Raw genomic sequence first — 20,430 nt, forward strand, 5'->3', positions numbered from 1 at the left:
TTGCCCATGGTGGTGATGTTGGATGCTGGTTGTTTGGGTGTTGACAGGTGTCTTTTATACAGGTAACGAGGTGAGGCAGGTGTATTTGATGTAGATAATTGGTTGGGATTGGGGCTGTGTCTTAAAGAAAGACTAACTGGCTTGTAGGAGCCAGAATACTTGCTGTTTGGTAGGGGGTCATATACTTGTTTTTCCTCATCAGATGGTTATCAATTTTAATAAATTCATATGATGTGATTTTCTGGAATTTTCTTTGGGATTCTGTCTTTCACTGTTAGAATGTACATATGATTAAAATTGTAGATTGTTGCATTCTTTGTAAGTGGGCAAACCTGCAAAATCAGCAAGGGGTCAAATACTTTTTTCCCCCACTGTAGTGTTTGAACAGGTTTGGTCATGTGCAGTGTTTCTACAAAAAACTAGTATTCCACAAACCAAACACAGTAATGAGGGTTTCTGGTGTAAGAGAAGGATCTGTGAATCTTGACAGGGGTAGGAAATGCTTTCAGAATTTAACCTCATTGATAAATATAGACTGTTCTTCCAGCTTATTTTCCAGGTTGATAATTTGATTCACTCAAACTGACCTTCTCCACAGCTGCCCTCATTGTAGCTTTGGATAACCACCAACATGGTTACGTCAATTCCCGCATGTCCAACGTGTGTGTTGTCTCTCCAGATGAGCGTGCCGTAGCTTCTTCGGACTACGACAGCACCTACGACAGCACCTACGAGACCAACCACAGTGACAGCAGCGACTTTGCACAGAATGAAGAGGATGGAGAAGGAGGCAAGAAGCCACCTGAAGCAAGGGAAGGTTGCAGGGAGTATTTGGCAGAGGGTATCGTTCTTCACCCGCTCCTGCCATCACCGGAGGTAGGCAATCAGACAGGCTTAGTTCGGTAACAAGAAAAAAGTCTCAGTTATCTGTAGGGCTGTCCCCGACTAAGGATTTACATAATCGAATCAGAATCGTCAAGTCCTGTCTATAGTCGACTGATGTCGAATCATGTGTGTTTTTGTGCACGGCGATTGCGAGCTGAAGCTTAACTGAGGCTTATCGTTGACCATTTTCCCTCTCTCTCTCTCTCTATTGCCTGCCATTCAACGGTTTTGTGCAGAGTTTTTGCCGTGCTGCCGACAACTACATGCACGTCACGGTTCCTCGTGGGTCTGTTTCAAGTAGCGGCTGTTGAAAAACGATATAATATTCTTTGTGTGGTTCATCAACGGTGATAAATTACCCGAAAGTCCCGCGAGGTGTGGACAACTCGGCACAACACTGATGAAGCTGGGGCTCCGTCTCTTCAGCAAGTTTTCCTCCTGCCACTACACACACATACGCTACGCCTACACATGCGCACTGATGACCCCGGGTTAGGGTTACAATTTTGGATTCATTCATTTGGGGTTTTTTTATTTTTACATGTTTATTTGAAACATTGAAAATTATTGAAATGTGTATTGTAATTGGCTGTATATTAACTTATTGGGAGAAAACTGGTAGTTCTATGTAAAATCAGACATTGAGCACCCCCATATCGCATAAATGGCATGATCCTTGTTTCGCTGCGAAGCTTCGACTGTGAGATTGACAGTCGAATCAGGCTCCGCCCATCAAAGCATCAAATCTTCGACTGGGGGTCAGCCCTAGTTATCTGTTATGTGCTTCAAATCCCTCCAAAGACAACAAGAAAGAAAGACGAATGGGTCATTTCATTCTCAATAAGAACAAATGAGTCATTTTAACAATTAGGTTTAATTTTTATAATGATTTAACCTTTATTTACTGTCATTAGGTAGATAACCTGTTTGATTAACAACAGACCATTTTGAAAGTGTTTTTTCTAAATGCTGTAAACCAAGCAGTGGTGCAATCTGCTAATTGTGAACTGATCTAAACTTGCCTGTTGACCATCTAACAGTAGTGATGAATGTCATTTTACTGTACCTGCGAGTATCTTTCTGACTCTCTCTCCTCTACACCTCTACCTTTACCTGCCAGGACAAGCCGGTCCTGGCCCAGGAGCCTCTGCTGATGGAGGGGCTAGAGCCTCTGATGAGTCAACTCAACAACTGGAACTTTCCCATTTTCAGTCTAGTGGAGAAGACCCACAGCAAGACAGGCTGCATCCTCAGTCAGGTAAACACAAATTAGTGAGGACATGTTGAAACCTATTGCATATGACATTTATTTAAAACATGTTGGTATTGATTAAATTAAAGGAAGGAAGGAAGGAACTCATATTGATAGAAATGTTCATGGAAGTGTAATTAGCAGCTTAATGTGGGCAGTGAGAAGAGTAAATTAAGCTTGCAACAACGACAACACTAGAAAAACAATCTGTGACACATACAGTACAGTTTCCAAAATGTCATCAGTTCCAAAAGCAATTTTGTGTTAGTAATGTTAGACTTAGGATGGCCATGTGTTATTTAGAAATCCGTCTGTATCCTCTTCTATGACCCTTTAAGGAATAAAACGTGTGCTGTGGAATGACAAGTGGCTTGACCCACAAGATCAGATTCTGACAAGCATGGTGTGAATAACACCGTAGCTCAGTCTTAATATCAGTTAGGAATAAGTTAGGATTGTTCTTAAAAGGCATAATTATACATCTAAGCCTCTACGGAGATAATAGATGATTCACAGTATGTTTTCCTTGTGTTATGTACCAGGTCTCGTATAGGCTCTTTGAGGACGCCGGTCTGTTTGAGACCTTCAGAATTCCCGTACAAGAGTTCATGAACTACTTCCATGCTTTGGAGAATGGATACAGGGTCATCCCTTGTGAGTAGAGGATCTCCATGTTTATCAAATTGTTTAAGTGAATTATTGATATCCAGTATTACCTTTATCGGCCACAAGGTGGATGCATTGCGTCATCAGTGAAATAAACCAGGCCTGCTTTCTGCTTCAGTGTGGCATGCTCATATTGACTACAGTTCATTAACTAAGACCACGCCAATTGAGTTATAACAGATAGTTTATTTGGTTAAAGAGAAGGCTGAGGAAGGAAAGGATGGAGGAGAGGGATGTAGGGGTCGAGGAGAAAGGAATGAAGGGGTCAAGGGGGAAGGGATGAAGGGGTCGAGGGGAAAGGAAAGAAGGGGTCGAGGGTGAGAGGTTGAGAAGGTTGGGATTAACACGGTTGATCTGGGTTGTGGTGGCCGGAGCGGAACATGGGTGTCGAGACTCAGGGTGGGGGCACGTCTCAATAAGCGTCTTGCTTTATGATCCCCCTGTGGTTCCTGTGGTAGAAAAAGAACAATTACTTTGGCGGAATTATGAATTTTAGCACACATGTCTTTGATGGTGGGAGGAAACCGGAGCGCCAGGGGGAAACCCACACAAACACGCGGAGAACATGCAAACTCCACACAGAAAGGCCTGGGCTGACCGAGGTCTGGACCCAGGACCTTCTTGCAGTGAGGCCATAGTGCTGTCCATTGGGCCACCGTGCTGCCCATTGAAAGAGGTGAGAAACAGGGTTGGGCGGGGGGGGATGTGAGAACTGAGAAACGGGAGAGGAAGGGGTTAGACAGGCTTAAATACTGTACGTATGTGCAGGTTCTTGGATTAGAGAGGCATAGGTGGATGAAATGAGTGAAGCACAGGTGGTTGGATTAATGAGAGAGAGAGGCGTGGTCTTGTTCCTGAACCTCAGTTATAATAACTATATTTATCAGGAGTTTTCTGTTGGTTACATTTTGGCATTTAATATCAGAAGATGTCAATTCATGTTTAGACTGATGATGACAGATAGCTCAGTTTTTACATCTAAAATCTAAAAGGAATTTGAATAACAGTATGTGACGTAAGTAACATAAGTACATTTATTAGTGTTTTTGATTGATTGATTGATTGATTAAAATATATGTATTTTTTTTAAATACTGTAGCTCTTATAACCAATTTTATTTTTAGCACAGTTTCAGGGGGACAACTATATTTATGCACTAAGCTATTATTTTTAGGTAGTCCCTGCTCAGTGTGCTATATTTGCTTCAAATATGTAGATTTCACCAATCTCGTATACAAAAGTATGAGCCTTAGAACCATCCTGCTTAGCACTTTACTTAGAGCTTACACAAATTCAGTATCTCAATTTTAAGATAACAGCTGACCACTATCAAGTAATATCAACCCTTTTCAAAAATACAATTTTATACATAAAATCTCTGCTAATTTTACATTTTGGGATTATGTTTGAAAATTATCCTGCGTGATTGCATAACAGCACCTTGACTGCTTGACAAAGCTACATGAGCCATGCTACTTTTGTAAAAATGTGTTGATATTGGTGTTGCCGGTATTGATCTATCAGAATACGCTACCCCTGGTATTTTAAATAAAAATGGCACAATATAGTATTTCAACATGCTCCCCCTCTCCTTACAGTACACACGGAGGCTGTAGTGGTGCAGTATAAAATGATTCTGTAGTGGGAGCATGATAGGGGATATTAGTCAGAATACGCTACCCCTGAAATTATGTTAAAATATAATCAAAAACAGAAGATGTCATAATAATGTGAGAGTTATAACTTTATGGGATTGGAAAAGGGAACATATAAGATAGCATTTTTCGATAGGGCAGAGCGACTCGATAGACTCTGGTATCAATTTGTGCTGCGGTAGCATTTTTCGACAAGGCAGCATCGTCAGAACACCGACGGAAGCGCTTCCGTGTGACGTGGAGGTCACGTACCGATCCTTGGGCTGATGTCTGCGACTTTGCTGCAGTGGAATAAAGACACGATTGAGTTTACTTTCTATTGTGATAGTTCTTGCCTGGCCACCTCTTACTCTAGTGAGGAGGAAACTTTGATATGTAGTGGCAGAAACTTGTTTCCATGAGATGAGATGAGAGATTTCTCTCTCTCTTTCTCTCAGGCCTATTGCCATGAATGTTTAGATTGTTTAGGTTGCAGTGTTGCCAGTGCACAAATTCATATATAAACAATACAAAATATATAATTAATAAACAATGAAATTACATTATAAAAACTAAAGAAAGAGGAATAAAAACAACAAAAACACAATATAGGCCTATGTTACACTTAAAATATGTCTTGCTTTTTGACAAGCAGTAGAATTTTTCAAAGGAACAATTATTAAAATAACAAGCAATCTTTATGATAATAATGTGATAATTAAGTTACTTTATACAAACAACAATGGTTCTCAGTTTGTTGAGAAAAAAATTAGTATTGAAAGTATTGTTCAGGAACCGATATCGAAGTCGAGGTATCGTATCAATATCGAAAATCTTTGAACAATACCCAGCCCTAGTTGGGATTTCAACACAATGATCAAAGTGATCTGGCATTTCATCACTGTTGCGCTCCACTGGTGTGAATTAGTGTTTAATTTTACTCTCCCCAGATCACAACCGGATCCATGCCACTGACGTACTTCATGCTGTTTGGTACCTCACCACGCAGCCTGTGCCAGGCCTGCCCGCCCTGCTGACTGAGAATGGGATACACATTGGTAAGGACCTTTAATACAAACAGTACTTCTTTGAGATCAACTCACACTCACGAACAAAACAAAAAAAAATCCAACCTCATGTCATATTAATGTCACACACATTCACAGAGGTAGGCTTTTAAAACAAACAAAAACCGAGTTACAAAAATATACACATTGTAGCATTGCATGCGTTTATTCAGACACACAATCACACAATGGTGAATAAATCTGCATTCACAAACAAAGGAGAAGTAAGCATGCAATAAGTGGATAAGAAGTGAAAGTACGGCAGAAATGAGGCCATTGTGAAAAGAAACAGCCATTTATAATTTGCACCAGTTCTAATCAGTCAACATATGTTTGTTTGTTAAATGATGTTTAATTGATTTAAACCTAGTTACAACATGACTCATTTTGCATTTGTTTGAAATAGTTTAGAAATTTGGCAAACTCTTTTAGCTATTTAATTGATCCCATCCACTACTGAACTTCTGTATGTACGATTGGCCCCACAAGACTAACAGTAGAGTAAATAAGAGTCGCTTTTAATCTTCTTGACATATCAGCCGTGACCACTTCAGGGAATGCTTATTTTATGTTTAGTGTTTATGTTCATTTACAATGTCACAAGTGTAGGTCCTGGTCATTTTCCTCCCACCTTCTTATTTTATTTTATGTTCTCTCCTGTTGTTTTGTCACTTAAGACTCATTTTACAACATCCTGGTGATAGAGACTGTAGAGCAGGTGAAATGAGACAAAATGCTGAAAGTTTCTTTCAGAGTAAACAGTCTGAGAGCACCGGGTTTAACAGTAATTAAGTAAATAGTAGTAAGTAAGTGGTGGCAGCATTTGAACAGATCAGCATTGGTGACTGGGGCATGAGCTGTGTTCTTTTTTTGCCTGTAGACTCAGAGAATGGCATTACACCTGGTGCCACAGGCTTCCTGGTGTCCAAGATGAACTCTGTGCTGGAGGAAAGCTATGGCTCCCTGGCTGGCCTTATCCCTGCCTTGGAGCTCATGGCCCTGTATGTAGCCGCTGCCATGCACGACTATGACCATCCCGGAAGAACCAACGCCTTCCTAGTAGCTACCAGTGCACCACAGGTGAAAATGTTGTGTGGGCTGTGGTGATGGATTGATGAAGAGGTGGTACTGATGGATAATGAAGATAATTTACTGTTGATTTCATAAAAACAAGGGAAGCTCAAATTGTAATCAAGTCAATTCATTTTTTGTCAGTAAGTTGAAGTAACCTGTTACTACTACTGCTATCAGGGGTTAATCCATGAAGGGAAAAATTGGAATTGGAACCCCCAAAAATACAACAACCTAGGGAAATATGCCACAAAAAACTACAGGATTCATATTTCACCACAGTTTAAAACAGCTTGATATTATCACATTACAAGTAATAAGTAATACCAAAACACTGCTCAAAAGTAGAAGGCAATATAGCGAAGAACATAAATCACCCACAGTCAGATGTGCAGGATAGCAGGACATATGCAGATCAGAGTTGAGGATCTTGCTGTAGTCACCTTCAGGCCTGAAAGTAAAGTAATTCAGCTATTAATCGTAATCTTAATTTCTTCAGCCCACATCACAATTTAAACAAGGCGATAAATAAGACCATGCAAGCCCCTATGTGTTTCACAGTGAATGTTCAACAATCACTGTCTCCTCTTGGTCTTCCACCGTAGGCTCTTCTATACAATGATCGTTCAGTCTTGGAAAATCACCATGCGGCATCAGCGTGGAACCTCTTCATGTCTCGACCTGAGTATAACTTCCTGGTTAACCTTGAACATGTGGAGTTCAAGCGCTTCCGCTTCCTAGTCATCGAAGCCATCCTGGCCACCGACCTCAAAAAGCACTTTGATTTCCTTGCAGAGTTTAATGCAAAGGTAAACCTGTAAAACCGAAAAAGTGACCATCCATCAGCAATTATTGTTATCATTCAATCTGAATTAAAAATCTCAGATTGTCCTAAACTTCAGTTGACAACCATTCAGTTAGGAATATTTAGGTTTCTCTTTACACAAACCCTCCTGTGCACACCTCTCCAGGTGGGTGATGAAGGAGTGTCCGGTATTGATTGGACCAACGAAAACGACAGATTGCTGGTGTGCCAGATGTGCATCAAGCTAGCTGATGTCAATGGGCCGCTGAAGTGTAAGGAGCTGCACCTGCAGTGGACGGAGGGGATCGTCAACGAGTTCTACGAACAAGTATGCTTATAAATATCTGCATCTCATCCCTTTCAAAGTTATTTGGATTTAGATAGATAGCACCTCACACATAGATCGATCGGAGTGTACTGGAAATAGGCAAAAATGGTTGGTCATAGAGAGTGACAGTCACCAAACAACCCACCACACCTCTGTCATCAAGCAATTTTCCTTTTTTGCTCACCTTCCTCCACCGTGAGGTCAGAGTCAACGACACAGCACCGCCTCTGCAGATGATAGGGATTTCTTGCTCAAGGACCCTTCAGCAAGGTTTTATGTGTGAGACTGGATGTTCCCTCTAAAGAGTAACAATAGCCAACAGCCTACAAGCTCATGAATTTGTTAGAGACTGCATTTGACGAATGCTTGGCAACAAATCCTGTTCTTAACTAAACAATCCCTCTTATTGGTCAGTTCTGTTAGTACCGAGCAAGTCGATAAAGATCACATCTAATGGGAGAGAGTTGTGATTACTTACCAAGCAGCGATATGTTGTAAGTAGAAAAGCACTAATTGGAGAATTTTAAGACATAATTGAAGCTATTGTATACACTGCAGTCAGTGGTATCATAATGTCATTCTTCTCAAAATGAAAGATCTTTGTATTTGTACACAGATGTATGGCTCTAACAGACGTTTGTTATCACAAGGTTTCTTTTGACAAGCGTGAAGCTCACTATCATCTATTTGGTTTATTTTGTCATTTTCAATCAAGGGAACTTACTCACATGTACTAACGATATCAAAACACTGTGTAGCAGCTAGACACCTCTAATCAGGAAAACGTCCTCCCTTTGATCTGTTTCTGAAGCTTAGCATTCTGCTATTCCTTTCAAACTTTCTAATTCTCATAATAGCTTTGAGAATTATGTAGGTCCTTTGAGCGGGAGCATCAGGGGTTGGGTGGAGTAAGACAGAGTGCATGAGAGACAGAGGGTGTGCGTATGTTTTTCTCTTCAGAGGGGAGACGGATGACCTAAATGAGTCATCTTTCACAGCGCTCATTCACAGTCACACAGAGGAACATCACAGGGATGGAACTGACGCTCTCAGCGACAACAGAGTCAGTACAGATGTGCACACACACACACACACACACACACACACACACACACACACACACACACACACACAAGTATGCATTTACATTACACTCTGCAATGCACCACTTTAATATTCTAAACCAATAATAGTCATTTCTGGTACTGATAAACAATTCCCTCTTTGTCCCCACTCCTGCTATACACACACACACACACACACACACACACACACACACACTCACACACACCTCTCACGCGAACCACTACTGCAGTGCACTGACGCCATTCAGGTTTCAGGTTGCCATAGCAATGGCCCTTTCCCCTCTGTCCTCCTATTGAATCACTATTAAAGCCCTGACAATGGGAAAACAAACACAAAAGCACTATACATGACTGTCAGAATATGTGAAAGTAATAATAAAAATTATAATAATACATTTGTTTATATAGTACCTTTTAAAAACTTAAGACTTAAGATAAAATTAAAACAAGAAGACAAGAGACACGAAAGTGCAAAACTCAAAATGTCAATATAAATAAATACAAATAAAAAGCAATAAAAACCACAAGCCACCTTTATTGAAGAAATGTTCAAGAATGAAAAATATCTTAAAATAAATAAGCTTATTTAAAAAAGTCATTTATTTGGGAAATGTCCTCGAGATTTGTTTTATTTAGATTCTGTTGAGAAAATCAACTCATACACTTCCATTTTTTGTTTATTTTCTATTGGGTGCAATGTATTTTGCTGGAACAGACACTGAACAGGTGTATTGCAAAGATTTCTATAGATATTGCCTTAGTTTGTGTGAATATAAACAGTTCCATCAGTAATGCTATCAGCAGAAGAAATCCAATAATGAGATTCTAATCATTTTGGCTGTCTCGAGCTGTCACTGTTATCTGATACAAAATAGAAAAGTGGAAAAGGCATGAATGATAAATAACCCAAGGACGAGCAAGGAAAAGCATGCATCCACTTTGCCTTGTGTTTATCTGGTCTCCATTTCCAGTAGACACTTATATAAGTCATACAAATGGCTCATTCAGCAAATACAATTACAAACATCTGATATATTGTGGGGAGTCAGACCTGATTGTTGCGCCCTGTCTATGCATATTTGGTGGCCAAAGATAATTAGTCGGAATATTTATGTCAGTATTTATCAGTGGTGACCTTGTGGGTAACAAAGAAGACAAAATGTACGTTTGACTTTAATCAATTCAGGTGATATAAAGTTTACCTACATGTGAAGGCCTGAGGAAATGTTAATATGTTATATACTAAATATATAATTAAATACTAAATATATAATAGTTACAAATGGACAAAAATATAGAAATGAAACAAAAAATGAAATAAATGCAAGGAGAAATATATGCAAAAAATTAATGATGATGAAAGCATAACATGCAGAGAGAAACATTAATTTACAAAAACTGAAGAGGAAAAACACAACTGGCCTTGGTGCAGCAGCAAAGCCTGAACACAAATATGAAACATTCACCAAAACCTCTTATAGAAAATGTTTTCTTATATTTAAAAGAACTCAAAGATGTTGTGTGCCTGGCCTCAATAGGCAAAGTGTTATAATGTCTGTATGGTTTAACAGTAAAGGCTTTGAATTATAGTATGTTTGTATGTTTTATGCTTTTTGAGAGGTAATTATGCCATATGTTTTATTTTGTAAGCAGTACTTTGAATATGCAGTCCAGTAACAAAGCAAACGGAAGGAACTGACCTATTTTTGTACCATTTGTCTTGTCTGCAGTGGGTAAATCTCCTGTTCACTTGCTCTGTGAGTGAAAAAGATCTGAGAATAAAAATAAATAAAACCAACTATATATTGTATTCATGTATGATCAGATTGGATTTTGGTTGTTTATAGTGACTTTAACTGGACAGAAACAGAAGCCTAAAAATCTCAAATTTATTCTCTACTAATTTTAGAAAGTTTGAATTCAAATATGTCATGAATTCTTAAGAACTGATGTTCAGTAGAATGAAGAGACTCATTTCAAGGCACTAACTCTTTTTGGTCCTGGAGCTATAAAAATATGGGGCAGTGGAGAAAAAAACGTCTCTCTCTCTCTTGAAATCACATCATTATATAAGATAAAAGTTCCCTTTCCCAGTACATTTACATTTTATCATTTCTGTGCATCTGACATATTTGCAATGTTTGTATCCTTCTAGGGTGACGAAGAAGCAAGCCTGGGACTTCCCATCAGCCCATTCATGGACCGGTCCGCTCCGCAGCTCGCCAAACTACAGGAGTCGTTCATCACTCACATTGTGGGACCTCTGTGCTCTTCCTACGACTCTGCTGCCCTTATGCCAGGCCGTTGGGTTGACCCACCTGAGGAAGAGACGGAGCAAGAGGAGGCAAAGGAAGGACAAGATACAGAAGAGGAAGGGGAGGATATGGCAGATGAGGACGCATCAACAAGTTCTGACACCTCCCGTATGTCAACCTCTTAATAATCTATTCACTCTGTATTGAGAGTGTGCCCTGATTTATTCACTTTGTAAAAACATAATGTCCTGTAGCTTGGTGGGTGATTTGACTGGTTTGCTCATCTGTTGGGGTAAAGTTGAGATTGTAAATTAGTGCTGTTGCTTACCTTTTGTAGGTTCAATCACAGGACTTAGTCTGACAGTTTCAGTGGTAGCGATTGTCGATTTGAGGCTTGGTTGATTTAGAGAGGAACAGGCTCAAGATTTTGAGTTTCACCTCACTTCATTCACCATGTGCACCAAAATTGATAATTGTGTAGAATTGTTTCTAAATAATCTGAAAAGCACTACTGATACTGACAACTACTGATGTGCAAGAGAGCACTCCTATCCACCTTATCATTGTTTATAATGTAGCACAGTGTGTATAGTTATAACCAGTTTTCTCATGTTATGGTACTTGGCCCAATTCAAATGAGTTTCATGGTGAGCTATATTGCTTGGATTGACCTCACACCTGAGTTGACGGTGTTCCAGTTAACAAGTCGGAAAACCTTGCTCGGCCAGCCGTTGTTTACAATTAGCCAGGTTAGCCATTGTTGAGCCGGTTGATAAAAAAAATGCAATCTGCAGTATTTACTCATACTAAACACTGGAGCAACACGTGGACTTTTTAAACTTTGGACAAAGTCAGTCAATCTGTTTTGCCCTTTTTGCACGCGTTACGCTAAGCTAAGCTAAGCTAAGTTAAGCTAACTGTCTCCTGGCTGACATAAGAATGGTAGCACTCTGACCTATGGCAAGAAAAGCAAGTCTCATATCCAACTTTTCTCAGGAGCTTGTCTAACTGTTGGCTTTGTGTCTGACAGAGCGACAAGAGACCAAAAAGGTGAGCAGGAGGAAAGTGTTTTGCCAGATCACACAGCATCTTTTGGAAAACCATGAAATGTGGAAAAGAGTCATTGCTGCAGAAGCCCAGGAGGAGGACAAGAAAGACGACCCGAACTGCATTAGCAGCCCCACTGATCCAATCACAGCCATTCATGAGGAAGAGGAGGAGCAAGCAAGCAAAGAGGAGGAGTCGACTGACTGCCTTGATGAAAGGGAAGAGGTGCCGGCTATAGAGGAAGAGGAAATCTTTCTGCAATCGGAGACTTCAGGGCAAATAGAGGAGGAACCAGAGTGATATTATAAACTTTGGCCTCCTCATAAACCAGGAATCTGAACGTTGTCTAAAAATGTTTGTTTCTTTCCTAACTAAACTCTTGATATGGTAGCCAGCACATCACTTTGACACAACACTGTAGAAGATGTTTTGGGTAATATGTGCCTAACAAAAACTGGGTTTGAGGACAGGGATGATGCATGCCCAGGTCATCTGACAAAGGGAGGGAGGTGAGATGAGCAAAAGATGAAGGGACTAAGAAGTAGAGGGAAAAGATGTACAAGAAAAAAAGAATGACTGTGACGGTATTTGTTTTTGTTGTAGTGTTTGTTTTATGGATCTGGTGCCCTGCCCTCACCCAGGCTGCCCATCCTGCACTACGGGCCAAGCACGCTGATTCACAGATTCACTCCACCAGTGAGTAATACACTGTCACGAGTCCACCCCACCCGCTATCCCACCTTTCTTGTTGCTCCGATGCTATCAGGACACTGTGGAGCCACCCAGCTTGTTGAGGATGTGCAACAAGCCCCTTCTCCTTGAAGACAATGGGATGAAAGCCAGGGAAAAAGCTGTGTCCACTGAGGCTCAACCATGTGGATTTCAGAAGGAGACGGAAAATAGGGCCAGTTGTAGCACATTGTGTGTACAGACACTCACCCAACACAAGCTTCACAGCCACAGACACACACACACACACACACACACACACACACACACACACACACACACACAATGCTACAGTAGAAACACATTCCATACTCAGAACAGATAGGAAATTTAACAAAGAACCCTGTTGCTTTAAAAGCTTTATTCTCGCTCAAGGAAAAACATACAAAACAAGGTTTTGTTCATGTCAAACGATGGTTGTCCTACTTTGCGTGTTTTCCCCCTAGCTTTTGTTCCTTGAAGACATCTACAAGTTTCCAGCCACACAACTCAGGAAGCCAGAAACCTGTAGAAAAAAAAGGAAAGCTATAAGAACTTCCAGTGTTCTTTTACTTGCCACTGTTTTAAGATTTCCTTTCTGTGCTGTTTGTGGTTCCCTTTGTGAATCACAAAGGAACCACAAGGGAAACAAGATTATTGATCCCATTATACTGAATATCATGATTCTATTTAATTTCATCTGCTTCCTCTGTGTCAGCCTTCCATTGGTCCCTATGCTATAACACAGCAGATCATACTGTTAACCACACTAATTTAAAAGATACAAAACTACGTAATAAGGTAATGTGTTTGGTAAATATAATTTGTGTCCACATTTTATGTCACCTCACAACTTGTTTGCTTAATCTAGAATTAGACAAGAATTCTGTCTTCCTGGCAATATCATTTATAGCCTGGTATGTAGGCCAAATGTTTCAGAAAGTAATCCTGTAAGCCATAGTGGCAGTAGCGTAAGGTAGTAACAACGGGCCCGAGTGCAGGCTGTTATGATGGGCCCTTGGGCTAAACAGTTACGAAGCACACGCGTGCGCACACATACACACACACACACACACACACACACACACACACACACACACACTGTGTTCGTGTCTAGAAGTGAACCCTATAATGGCAAATTTCTGTGCCTTGTTTCCTCGTTGTGCATGGTTTAACAACTGATTAGATTAGAAGCAGTAAATACCTAACCTACTTAATTTAAAGCTCCTTAAATCAATTTCTTTTCATATTAACATATTAAATTCAGCAGTTCTCTTTGTGTGCATCTTTCTCCAACACACACACACACTGCTGCTGCTGCAGCAGCTGTGTTGCGTGCGCCTAGACGCAGCAATCTAAAGTGCCATCATGTGATGGATCTTAGAGTTGGACTGTGTCACCTAGACTTTTGTATTTGCAAAGTAGGCAACAGAAATCAAAGATAAAGTTATAAGGAGCATGGCCAGTGCTGTCATTGTCAAAATCCTGAAATGTCACTGCAAACAGCTGAGTGCAGGGGAGGTGTCCACTGTGCTGAAATGAGACAGATTTTATGGGCATTTTCAGTACAATAACCTCCCAAATCACGGCAAACACATTCGACAGAGAGGCAAGACATTATGGTGAATAAGAAAGAAAAGTGGGCTACCCATAACACAACACCATGTCCTGAAAACAGGCCAGCAAAGGCGCACACACAATTTAATACCCACAAGCACATCCACACAAACAGGTGCTCAGCAGCGACATGTCCCCGAAATGATAAACAGTGGCACGGCAGCTGCACCAAATCCACTGAAAAAGCACTTATAAAGTTACTTACCTATTTGAAAGGCATCCGACGAGCCTGCATTGAGCGAAATCTTTGACAGTGTCCTCAGTAAAAAATCCTAAACAATCTTATTTGGGAGCTTTGCGACCCTCTCCTCCTGTTCTTTTCTCTCCTGTCTCTTCTTAAAATTACTTTTATGTTTGAATGGCATGACTGCAAGCTTGCTCTACTAGTCTACTTGTCAGATTTTGCGTTTCACCCGGTTTCTGGAGTCTTGTTGTCTTGTCACTAGATTGGGCAGCCATACACATATTACCCAGCAATCATCACTGCATATGTGGGCTATGTGACATGAATACCAAAGAAAATAAGTAATAACTAAAATCATTCTGTGGAATCTGTGGAATAAATTTTTTTGATTTTTTATATTTCACCGTTTACCTTATAGCATACTGCTTGCTACTTTTGTCTTGACAAAAGTCTGTGGTGTCAGACACCATGGCAAAGGAGGAAATGCACATCTGAGTGTATATCTACCACTCTCTGTTAATATAAAAAGTTTGAGGTGAGCTGGGTGTCTACTGTCATGATGATGAGACTAGATGAATTTTCACTATGTAACTGACAAAGTCCAGCTCGTGACATGGTGGGGCTGCTCCTGTCACGGGCCCCCTGTATAGTGCAATTCAGTGCAGCTTCACTGTCTGCACTGTCAATACCTACGTCCCTGCATAGTGGCCTGGGCCAGAGCTGACTCACAGCTCCAAATCACCCAAGAGGATATACAGTACGTCAATAAGACATTAAAAAAAGCTACCCTGTGGAGCCTATTGCCATCCAGGGGAAGCTGTGTACCCACAATATATTATCTGCAAGCCTCAATTGGATCCATATCATTCAATCTTTTATTATTTTGTTGCACAAAAAAGGCAAAGAATTTATTATTAACCTTTTCTGAGCCATGGAACCCAGTTTACTTTATAAAACACTGAAAAACAGTCCCAGCTGCATACATGTATAATGATGATTAATATATGATGTTAATTATTAATTTATTAAGTGAAATACTGTCAAATTTAGGATTAGTGGCGTGCAAGCCTCATAGTCTCAAATACGGTTTTCTGTAATCTTCTGTGACACTGTCAGGGTTTTTCTTTTTTAACCTACACTGAGGAAATCAAGTTGAGTTTTAGAAGCAGTCGATCCTCACTGACAGCAAATAAAAAAGGCACAATGATAGATGTAAGACACAGACAATGATCTGCGGTCACTGCAAATCTGCATAGTTCCTTTTTATTGTAACATATTTTGGTCAAAAGTTCTACAGAGTAAGCCGACAGTTCCATTGAAATCTGATCGTAGACCAGCAGACTCACCACATCTCTAGATTTCTTTTCTCTCCATTTGTAGTCACTGATGACATTACATACAGCTTAACAGGTCGTGTCAGTGCTCTCCTTTGATGTCTTTAAAGATTTAGATTGGTGGTGATGGAGGAAAGTGTGAACAAGGAGAACAGCCTTAGTAATGAGGCTTAGTAATGAAAGAGGAAGGAAGAGAGAGAGAAGCCTCTTAGCTTGACTTGCAGCTGTGTCAGAGGGGTCTCAGAAATTTTTCAAATTTCAACAGATTCCACTCGATGTAACTCTTTGAAGATGAGCCAGTTCAGTCGGATTCAAAGTCATGTGATGATCTATGTCTGCAAAAAGTCTGAAAGGATATGCAGTATGGTATATTTGAGCTGACATCAGAAAAGCAACACGGGCACTTGTTAAGTCACCATCAACATTCAAAAACAAAATAGCAAACAGTCAATATCAAGCTGTGCAAGTTGCGAGTTGCAGGTGAGTTCCTGGGTGAGGGTCGACCACTCTGATCGCTACTGTTTTGAAATTGAAACAGCAACAATGACATGAAAACCTCAATGACAAAGAACACAAGATAGAAATACACAACATCCACTAAGGACATAAAACACTTTATGCAACCAGTCCATTAGACAGTATTCACATACGCTGGATAAAAACAGACTGAGCAATCTATTAAACACTTGCCCTACTGTGACCCAATTTCTTAACTCATTTAGAGTTTTGCTAACGTTAATACTGTCTAAATCCTCGGCTGTATCCATTGCACTGTTATCAAAATGCCCATTGTGCAAAGGATGGCTAAACTGTGCAACATAATGCCCTTGACTGCTTATTCCCTGTACTTACAAAAGGGCGCAGTGGTTGAGCTTGTTTTTACTGCTATGAAAAAGGAAGCATGTGTTAACCAAAGCCTGAGCGTATTGTTCGTGTTTAGTTCAAGTTTTGACCTCTTAAAAGTCTGTTTTTTATTTTATTTTTGATAGCTATTGCAGACATTCAAAGATGGAATTTTTATTTTGAAACACCCAATTGGGTTTGGCTGTACAAATCAATTAAAAGCAAATGCCCTAATGTTTATTATGTTGCTCAGCAACAGAAAAAAGTAAAAGTCTAATCCCTGAAACAATGTGTGTCTTACCTGCCAACACAAATGGCAGCAGCGTATTTGTAGCGTATGCAGCAAGATGCAGGAAGTGCCCTCCTGGACCAAATGTCTTCCAATAGCCTCTCCTTGCATTGGCTTGTCATACTACCTGTAGCAGTGAAAATGATCTTTAAACACCAGCTGATACACCACTGGTCTGTGGGTCATGTAAGGCATTGACTGAGGTCTTTTAGTTGAGCATTTCTGAAGCTCTGTACAGAAATGTAGCTTTCAAACCTTAGTTATTCTAAAAATAACCATGACTGTAAAAAGATTTTGATGAAAAATGAATGAGCTTGAGCTTCATGCACTGTAAATACCCTTCGCACCATACAGTATATCAATGCCTCACTTACAATCTAATGTGCATCCTATTGCTATGTATTTTTTCCTCATTTCCCACACTTGTACCATCCCATGCTCCATCTCTGTGTTTAGAAATGTGTCAGCTTTCTCACACTCCCTTCACTTATTTGCTTGAATTTTGTGTGATCAGAGAATTCAAAGCTCACTAGGGATTGAGTTAGTTAAAATAGACTCTCCCCTCCTCTGATCTCCCAGTCCTGCCTCACTAACTGTATACACTACAGTGCATCAATCAAAGAGACTTAATCAAAGCTGTGATAGAGTTTACGGTCACTATTTTTGTCATAAACAATCCAAAATGAATGAGACATATGGGGGTAGTCAACTGGTCAAGTTTCCATTAATTGTTTAAGAGCAGGTTTCAGTTCTTGTTGCAATGAAATTAAAGGACCATGCCAGCGTTTTAGCAAAAATCTTTGCTTTACTACAACTCATTTATACTTAACCATTTTCAAATGCCATTGGATTTTTTATTTCTCTACAGCATGATAATGTATTGGCACAGTTCAGTACAGTGAACATTTGTCTGTATTAATTTGCATTGTTATACAGTTTAAGTGTAGACTAATTTGAAAACAAAGCACTGCATTACTTCACAACAACACTGCAACTTGGAAACATAATGCAGACTCGATGTTTGTTGGGGTGGATCACATAACTCAAACACATTTAAAGAGTATGCCAATAGATTTTCATGTTTCATCAACATGGGCCACTGGTTTGTATTAGGCAATTGCATGGCATTCATAAATCCCGTTTTGCAATATCTTTGTCTAAAAACTGGGCCAGGAAAAAAGTACAGGGTCTACAACTAAATTATGTCCGTTTCTTGAAGCCAGTACCAGTGGTTTCTTTTAAATGATGAGAAGAAGGGGATTGTTGCACACTAGATTAACTTGTGCAAACCAAAGAAACTTTTTGAACTGTGTTTTTTTGTGATTTGCACAAAATTAGCCCTATTAGCCCTGTTTCTTGCATCTTCTTATTTGTCAGTTTTGTCCAGAACCAAGGCACAGTGTCTGGATATGCATATACTTTGTAACAGTTCTCATGTGAAGACAGGACAGATAAAAGCAACATAAGGACCATGTTAGCATTCATCGAACAGACCGGAGCTCACGGTATTGTCCGCATGTCTTTACTGTCTGTTATTATTTCACTGCCGTGTCAGTACGCAGCAGTAGCACTTCAATGGAACTGACCAACTGTTCTCAGACTGAAGCCCAGACCCAAGTTTCTTTTGATGGTTTGAACCAAAAACATTCCTTTTTGTATTGTTTGTTGTTTCAGCCATTTTAAAAGGCGCTCCTGTGCCATACCATTTTCATATGTATGTATGTATGTATGTATACATTGTTTGAATGCTGTATTCGTCAGCTTTCCTTGTTTGTCACAAAGGAAACCAAAACAAACTTTTTTTCACCACCTTTAAAGCAAGACAAACAAGACTGGTATGTTTTATCTACCATAACAGGCACTTCACTCAATTATTGACTCAATTATTTTCTTCTCTCCAGTATCTTGCACTTAACACATGTAGCAATACCTACAGGATGGGGAAATTGTGTGATTCACCAGTATTTGTTTAAGTGAAATATAACATTTTATTTCTAGATATTGTTTGACTTTGTATAAAAATATATACTGTACAGATTCAAAAGTATATTATAACAAAAAAACTTTTAGAAAAATATTTATTTTTACTGTTTTGTAATTTAGACACAATACTGTAGCTCCTCTATTGCCAGACTTACTGGAAGTGCCTCTCGATAATGTATTACAAAGTAACTATACAATATATTGGGATTATTAGAACATGTCACTAGCAGAGCAGTGTTGATGTTGTAATGTGAATATTGTTGAATAATAACATTTATAAATGCTGCACATGTGTTTGTCTTGTTCTTTGGCCATTTCTCCAATAACTTGTGGGTCATTTTTTAGTTGAAATTGTAATTAGATATACGAGTTTGACTTCATATGAGTTGCATTGTTGTTCCAACAATGCTGATCAAATATATTCAGCTGGTAATGACCAACAAGTATTCAATATATTTGCATGATTAAAGTATATTTTCCAGTCCTGTTGGTCTATAATTAGTCACCTTGAAATACAGTATGGCCAAGCCTAACTAACATAAAGCACAGATCTCTGCCTTTAGCCTATTTAATTGTGGCTCTGACCATATGTGCTGATGACTTTGTAATAAATAATGCTGTTAGATGTTCCTGTATTTTCTGCCAGAATGAACGTTGTGTTTATAATTAACTTTGTCAGTAATGGTAGTGTAGCTAAGTGCAATACAGTGTAACACTGTTCTGCACACTATTAAGAAAGCACTGAGTGTCAACATAAACAGACCTCTTCACTCCCATACTCCCCAATCTCAGTTTAGTATATTCTACCTAGGGTCCAAAATATGGATTTCTCTGCTTTTACATTTTTTTTATTTTGTCTTCAAAGCAGTTTAACAGATCCCTAAAATCACTTATTCTAACCAAACAATACTTTCCATATGGACTGCTTATATAAGCTTGGTCCAACTACTTTTTGCCTTTTTCTCATACAAGTTTAAAGGCTTATTATAAATATGTGTGTTTTGTTTCATTATTTGGGTTTATTTTGTCCTTTTTCTTTTTTGTCTTATGAAATATCTAAGCCATATCACATAAGTGTGTGTTCTTCAGTTGCTAATGATAGTGTTTGTGTATAGGCTACATGAATGTATTATGATTGATCGTCTTGATGTGTGTGTCTTAAGACTATGACTGATTAAGTATACTTGTGTAACAGATGGCCGTTAATGGAGTGCTTTGTTGTTTATTATGTCTAAAATTATTCTTACATATATACAAATTGTGTATAGGTAATACTACACTGTAATTATTTCCTGAAATATACTGCCTAGAGAATCAGATTTTTCAAGCCCCTGGAGGGTTTTTAGGCAATTCTTTCTTTAAAAAAGATGTGTAGAT

The 20,430-nt window shown here is 39.4% G+C and overlaps 2 protein-coding genes across 2 annotated transcripts in view; both read left to right on the plus strand.

The window, feature by feature from the left end:
• The window catches only part of fat3a (FAT atypical cadherin 3a), a 345,169-nt gene that overhangs the window by 17,743 nt on the left and 306,996 nt on the right, over window positions 1-20,430 (plus strand). The gene's annotated exons all lie outside the window — the stretch shown is intronic.
• Window positions 419-19,339, plus strand: LOC123986150 (cGMP-inhibited 3',5'-cyclic phosphodiesterase A-like). The gene is made up of 10 exons (XM_046074255.1): window positions 419-492; window positions 680-876; window positions 2,006-2,143; window positions 2,680-2,791; window positions 5,388-5,495; window positions 6,385-6,584; window positions 7,181-7,384; window positions 7,547-7,708; window positions 10,949-11,216; window positions 12,079-19,339. The coding sequence occupies exons 1-10, from the start codon at window positions 447-449 to the stop codon at window positions 12,393-12,395; spliced, it is 1,752 nt and encodes a 583-aa protein (XP_045930211.1). The 5' UTR covers window positions 419-446; the 3' UTR covers window positions 12,396-19,339.

The sequence above is a fragment of the Micropterus dolomieu genome, linkage group LG17 (assembly GCF_021292245.1).
Source record: "Micropterus dolomieu isolate WLL.071019.BEF.003 ecotype Adirondacks linkage group LG17, ASM2129224v1, whole genome shotgun sequence".
NCBI lineage: Eukaryota > Metazoa > Chordata > Actinopteri > Centrarchiformes > Centrarchidae > Micropterus > Micropterus dolomieu.

Coding starts and splice junctions, on each gene's coding strand:
- LOC123986150 (XM_046074255.1), top strand. CDS start 447: ATGAGGGTTTCTGGTGTAAGAGAAGGATCTGTGAATCTTGACAGGG. Junction 2,144..2,679: donor CAGGCTGCATCCTCAGTCAG/GTAAACACAAAT, acceptor GTTATGTACCAG/GTCTCGTATAGGCTCTTTGA. Junction 6,585..7,180: donor TAGCTACCAGTGCACCACAG/GTGAAAATGTTG, acceptor CTTCCACCGTAG/GCTCTTCTATACAATGATCG.